The sequence below is a fragment of the Miscanthus floridulus genome, chromosome 15 (genome assembly GCF_019320115.1).
Source record: "Miscanthus floridulus cultivar M001 chromosome 15, ASM1932011v1, whole genome shotgun sequence".
NCBI classification, from domain to species: Eukaryota; Viridiplantae; Streptophyta; class Magnoliopsida; order Poales; family Poaceae; genus Miscanthus; species Miscanthus floridulus.
The window spans coordinates 14691820-14698886 of NC_089594.1; the positions used below are offsets into that span (position 1 = coordinate 14691820).

At 39.8% G+C, this 7067-nt stretch overlaps 1 protein-coding gene across 1 annotated transcript in view; it reads right to left on the reverse strand.

The window, feature by feature from the left end:
• Window positions 1-19: 19 nt before the first annotated feature.
• LOC136507051 (uncharacterized) overlaps window positions 20-7067 on the reverse strand; it is a 27701-nt gene continuing 20653 nt past the window's right edge. Inside the window, exons 2-8 of the mRNA XM_066501903.1 lie at window positions 6271-6333; window positions 6101-6184; window positions 5869-6015; window positions 3809-3843; window positions 3669-3724; window positions 3506-3597; window positions 20-3225 (exon numbers count right to left, since the gene is read on the reverse strand). Coding sequence (XP_066358000.1) covers window positions 2860-3225; window positions 3506-3597; window positions 3669-3724; window positions 3809-3843; window positions 5869-6015; window positions 6101-6184; window positions 6271-6333 — 843 coding nt within the window. The 3' untranslated portion in view covers window positions 20-2859. The remainder of the gene's footprint in view (window positions 3226-3505; window positions 3598-3668; window positions 3725-3808; window positions 3844-5868; window positions 6016-6100; window positions 6185-6270; window positions 6334-7067) is intronic.

Sequence of the window (7067 nt, forward strand, 5' to 3'; positions counted from 1 at the left end):
AAAAACTAGGCCCAAAAACCTTACAAATAGAGGTGCAGTATCCAACATTAACTACCACAACTAGCTCAAGAAAAGAAAAGAAAAACACACTAAGCACAACTAAGCTCGCCTCCAACCAGCTAAACTCAACTTGCCTAGGAGAAACACACTAAACAAGGCTAGAAAAGAACCACAACAAAAACTTGTTAAGGGCTTTAGCATTGAGCACCACTTACTACAATAGAGAGGCCCACATGCCACATATCCATACTACCAAAGCTAGTGTCAATAAACAAACTGAAGTCTGAAAAAACGCCCATACGCCTTCCATCCCACCCACAGCTGGAGCATGAGAAAGGTTCAGATAGCTTGCTGGACTGATAGAACCTTGGACGATGTTGAATTGTTAGCATTCCTTCCCCACAGCACTTGATGATTTCCATATTTTTCCAAGTGAGAGAGCAATAAGATGTGTTCAGACCATCTGGCTTCCCTATTTTGCTTAGTGAGAGAGCAACAACAGGTGTTGTCCGTGCTCTAACAATGCTTGGATACGCTCAAAAAAACAATGCTTGGATGGCCTCCATTCTTACCTTGGTGAGCGGATGATCAAAGTGCTGGGCAAATTGTTCAAAGAGATACTTGAAGATTATGACTTAGGGGATACAGCTCCTAGTTTCTTAACAAGGAGTTCTTCTGCTACTTGGATTGCCCCTTTGCCAACTTTGCTTTTCGCTTTTTCAACAAGCCTATTGCTTTTGCACTGTGGAGGAGATTGTATTGCGGTATCTTGGGCTTCACATTTGGACTTGGTTGTTGTCTAATCAATGGGGGAGTCATTGGTCTAGTAATTGAAACCAAAAACTCCTCAATGCTCTATGCATCTTGTTTGGATCAAATAGAACCTAGCTGAATTTATCACATATCAAACTTCATTGGGCCGCACAACATGTAACGTGTTATATGTCTCTGATTCTAACTTTAGGACTATGCACTAGGGGCTCAGTACCCTCCTGTTTCTCTTCCAAAAAACAAAAAAAAACTTTAGGACTATGCCTCCACTGCTTTCCAATAGTTCTGATGCTAACACTCTGCTATAAGATGGGCAGCTAAATTTGGATCTCAAGAATGAACTTAGTTGAGTTCAGAACAAAATGAAGATACAAACTGATAAGCATCGTTCTCCAAATCAATTTCAGGTTGATTATGGTAAATCGTCAACCATGTGCGAAGCTCCCTTTAAAGTACTTTGGCCCATTTGGAGTACTAAAGTGCAAGGATTTTAACAGCATACCACTCAGCTCTACCAGAAAAATGCAAAATTCACCTTGTGTTTAATGTCTCGACTTAGTGCACACCAGTGCTCCCTCAGATCCCTGAGCTGACTGATCTGGGCAATGTCGCTCTTGCCAGAATACATCTTGGATAGGAGTTTGGTAAAGGACGGCAGTGCTTTGGCTGCTGCTCAAGTGCTTGTCAAATGCCAGATCCAAGAAGGATTACAACGTTGTCAAGCAGTGCTTTTGCCTGCCACACAAGCTAAAACATGCAGGCGCATAGCCATCAGGCATCTCTGTAGCATATCTGGCATACAAATGAATGCAAGGCACTGCATGGGTACATGCTGTGATTGTAATTCTTCCATGTTTGTGTGAGGGCCATATTGGTCAGTGTGAGGGAGACAGTAACTGATGAGAACCTAAACTAAGCGAAGAAACAAGAATTATGTTTATACATATCTGATCTTCTTCTATAAGTTACCTTCTTATTTGTCTATCCCTCCCTCTGCTGTCTCTGTTCTCTGCAGATCACTCAACTCCAGTGACCGGGAAGCTAGCACCAACATTACAGATTTACAGTGAACATAATGGACAAATTCTGTTGTTGGAATTAACTGCCGCTGTTCAGCAACTGACCAAAGACAGCCAAATTAAATGGCTGAAGTTTCCATTATTATGCATGTGTTTGAATGTCACGAAACCATTCATGCATCATGTCTAGTAGGGGGCGCTGTATGTCCATAACCTTCCACTTGAAGTAAATCTGTATTTCCAATTTAATCTCCGAGATGGCTTTAAATTTTCTACTCAACAACCCTATTTGTACCATGCAAGCTGCAGCAATACACAAGATCGATCGAGTCTCCATTCACATCCACATGAGTTTTCCCAGAAGAATCACTGCTCACATACTACATTTTCATTTGATTAAGTCTGCTGTCAATGCTAATCTTAGTTCTCCACAAGTGTCTTCAAAGATTTTTCACAAGAAAAATACAAACTCCATATCATTATCAATTTTAAATTCCTTCTAGAACGCATCCAACTTTTAGCAAGCATTACCAATCACTGGCCAAAGAAGAGCCTGCAGTAACTGGGACTCTCAAAAAATGCCTTCATGCTGCAAATTTCGGTATTATTGTTCCTTGAACATGGATGATCCAAACCACATCTTGCTGTATCAGAAAACAACTAGTCCTTCATATGCTCTTACCAAATAAGAATCTTCCATCCATGCTTCAGCAACAGGAAGAACATCCATAAGAAAAAAAAACCCAAAAAAACTAACAGATTTATCCCATTGCTCCCAGTGTAAAGAGTTCTTCCCACTGGTATTAGTGCCCTTAAGTCTCCAGCAACACGAGAAACAATGCCTCAGATTTTATGCCAAGTCCAAATTTATTTCACAAAAATCCTTGCATCACCACATCCCAGCAAATGGAGTATTTTTTGTCTTGGGCAAAAGTGTAACCAGATACATTTTGGAAGCAGATGCACAATCAAACACCCATACTAGAGTACGTTATCAATAGGTTTCCATGTTATAACCCAAACAGTTTCGGTTAGAACTGTTCACCAGAGGCTGCCACATACTCGGAATTCACTTGCGATAAAGAATGTCGCATTGACCTGTCCTACTCAGTAAGGAGACTAAAGGCATGTGATCAGATGAAAGTAAGTTTCCAGACGGCATGGCTGAGTTGCTATCATCCCTTCCTTGCTCTGGATGTTTATCAGTTGCGCTTGAGAGACAGTAACTTGTGATTAAACTGAGAGGTCCTGATGTTGTGCTTACTCTTGATTCTGATTGAGGAAAGAAGTCAAAGCACTTTACTTGCGCAATCCCATTGTTCATGGTTCCGTCCACAAGTGCCAGGTGCATTGGGATGCCAAGTGCATTTGATAGAGCACTCATTTGTAGCATGTCGGCTTCAGCGTCAAAGGGACGCACTGATGCTATGCAAAACTGTTACCAAAGCCACAAATGCAGAATAGTGAGAGCTATTTGTAAATGGAAAAATAGTATTGGTCGGCTTGGTCCTTCCATATTTACCAAAAAAAAAAGTTGCCCATATTTTATTTCTAGGGTTTGCATATTTCTGCCGAGAGAAGACTAACTTGGGAAAGTGAGGATATCGTTAACAAAATATAATTGTTAAAGCAGCATAAGAGGAAAATAATCTACTACTTAAAATGAATCAAGCATAATTTCTGAAAATGACTGTATAGCAGCCAGAAACACTAACCAAAAGGGCTTGGGTTTGCTCGAATGCTGGCTCGTAGTCCACTTCATGTGTACGGATATGAACCTCTGTCAGCAATCTAAGCAAACAAAGAACTAACCAAAGAAAATGTTACATAGAGAACAAAAAAACAAACAACACATCCCAAAAAACAATGTATCCTCACTCCTGGATGACGTAATCTCCTGTAGGCTTCTCTTGTAAAGCTCATCAGCATTTAGCCTAGAAAGGAAAAATAAATAAATGTTTTGTAAACATAAATATTATTCAAAGAATTGGATCACTGGTGTAATGAGCTAAACGTACCCATTGGCAACTGAATTGACCAAGTTCTCAAACTCCTGAAAGAAAATAAAGACATTTGTGGTGATTAATATAATTACTTCAAAGTATAATATCAGGAAAAGATACTCTTAAGTGATGCATAATGACATGCCATTTTTTAAAAGTAACACATAAAACATAATCTTAATAGATAGTGAAAATGCAGGGGAAATGGAAAAAAAAAGAAATGCATACCAGATAGTAAAGTGCATTTTCACTGCTGTGTAGAAATATGATATAGTGTTCGAGAGAAAAGAAGAAGTATGCTATAGACCCAGATATATGTGATTATTCATGAGTTTTTAAGTTGGTTTCGTTCATGTACTCCATGTTATCTATGTGTCTGTGCACTCCGTCTTGTTATTATTTTAAAACAAAGTCAGTACAGAGGTAGCGGGCCTCATCTCTGTGGCAATAATAACTGAAGTTGGGAATGGATCTAATACACTTTTTTGGAAGGACAAATGGTTAGATGGCAAAAGGATTCAGGACATCGCACCTCTGGTTTTTGCACTGGTTCCTAAAAGAAGATCAAGTAGACGCACTGTGTTGGAAGCACTAACTGAGGAAAAATGGATAGAGGACATACAGGGTGAGATTGGTACAACTGCCTTGTTTCAGTATCTTGACCTTTGGGACATCCTGAATGGTGTGGAGCTCAATGAGAAAATTCCTGATAAGCACATCTGGAGGCTATCTACTTCGGGACAATATACAGCAAAGAGCGCCTATGATGCGCTTTTTCAGGGTGCAATCTTCTTTGAACCTTATGAGAGAATCTGGAAATCCTGGGCTCCCGCCAAATGCAAATTTTTCATGTGGCTGGTCGCTCATAATAGATGCTGGACAGCGGACAGATTGGCAAAGAGGGGGCTCCCTCATCCAGATCAGTGCCTTCTGTGTGATCAAGAGGAGGAGGATATTCAACATCTTCTTGTGGGCTGTGTATTTTCAAGAGACTTTTGGTTCTCCCTCCTGTCGCGCTTTGGTTTTGCAACACTTGCTCCTCAACCTACTGACCAATCCTTTGATGATTGGTGGAGAAAAGTCGACAGTGCTGCTAGTGGAGATTATAGGTTGGCCGGTTGGGTCTGAATTCTCTAGTCATTTTGGGAGCCTGGAGCATCTGGCGGCATAGAAATGATTGTGTTTTTAATGGTGCAACCCCAAATGTTAACATGGCTCTGGCTCTGGCTAGGGAAGAGGCTCATTGGTGGAGCCTGGCAGGAGCCAAGGGAATTTCTCTGCTCTCTGCTGGAGGAACAGTCTAATGGACTGCTGTAGGGTCGTCTTTTGTCCTTCTTAACCGGTGATCCAGTGTCCATGTAGTGGTGTGTGTGTGTGTGGGGGGGGGGGGGGGGGGGGGGGGGGGGGGGGGGGGGGATGTTCGGGCCTATGTATGACTCTCTTTTCTTCCATTAATACAATGATATGCAGATCTCCTACGTGTTCGAGAAAAAAATATTTTAAAACAAAGTTCCCACTTTTCCCATGTAGGGGATGAGAGCACAGGTTTCTATAAAATTATAAATTATGCCTTACTATTGCTTATTTAAAACGTTGTCTTAAAGTCCAGAGATATACACATTACATTTTTTTCTCGAATGTGCAGGATAGTTGTGTTTTATTGCATTAAGAAGAGAAATTTGAAGTAAAACACACCCTAACACATTTATGATTTTTTTTTTCTCGAGCAACACATTTATGAAGTTACATACACCCCACAGGAACAAGAGAACGACCAGGCATGTGTACCCACAGAACTAAGATGAAGCCAACTCTAGCTGCAGCAAACCCCTAGCTCCAACCATAAAACAGAGCAGAGCCACATTCCCAGCAGTACTTAAAACCCTTTGAACAAATATACATTACATAATATCTAGAATTCAAGGCATGGGGTACAATAACTATTTAGGCAACTAATAGATGTCCCACAGGATTATTTTGTGGATAACTGGCTGAACTGATCACTAGGAAAAAATTTAGGATAAAACAATCAGACAATACAAATTCATGCTTTTGTAAGTTGGGACAATACTTACAGAAACAACACTTGAGAAAAATGCTTCAGGATTTGAGAAGTACGCACTATCCCAATGTAAACGACAGAAATTCTCTCTGGACCTTGCCACACATTCCATTAAGCGAGTGACCTCAGCTTGACTACCTTGCATTTTCCCAAGGTTTTCCTGTTTACAAGCCTAGCATGTTAAGATTTTGTGCAGAAGAAGAAAGCAACAACATCATCATGAACAAGATAACTGAGATAGTTACCAAGTAAGAGAAAAGGAAAGCTCTGTAAAAAGATGATCCATCTATTCGCATTTGTCTGATGCACACATAATGCTCACTAAGAATCTGCACAAAGAATGATTTTCAGGAATGCAGAAAGCAGTTAATAATGACAGTGCTTCTAGAGTCAAGTTTGTAAGGTAAAAACAAACCTTAAACTTTTGCTGAACGATAGAATTTTTTGCAGCTGCACGAACAAAATCAGATAGTGGCACCTATGGTTGTAAGAGAGTTAGCATCACATAGGCATAATAATTGATTCATAAGATTCACTTAAAATGATCCAGATAAGTCATGCTGAGGCAAGGCATGGGGCACACGAGTTTACTTTTTTTTTTTTTACAAAAAATGCTATAAGACTCATGGCAAAATGTCTTTGCGTATAAAGGCTTGCAAGCTAGCTAGTGCTTGCAGTAAACATTATGAACCCATGAAGTCTCTGGTAGCCAAGTATTAAACATCGTTTAAGACACACTTAACTTTCTGGTTGACTTTCATGATATTTTTATTGTACAAATACTGCAGGGCACACTGTATCTGTTCATGGCAGTATTTACAATTTTTTTCCAGGACACCAAATTACAAAAACAAGAATTGTTTTAGTGGGAAAGACCAAATCTATTTTATGGGTAACATTTTCTCGATAAAGGAATAGAAACATCCAGCCTGACCGAGAGATGCATCAGCTTTATTTTTAATATATTTAAGAAATAATGACTGGAATATCTAAGCCAAGACTTAGGACGCACTCAAGGAATCTGCAAACAGTCCAGGAAATGTTTAGTGCAAATCATCATCACATATTTATTGCCATTGGTTATCAAATCTTATCTACAAACACAATGAACAGGGTATGATCAGGGCATCACAGATGTTTCAATAGAGAACAATGGTAACACTTCTGGATACTTAATGATAGTTGATGATGGTATGAAATTTTCAGATGCCA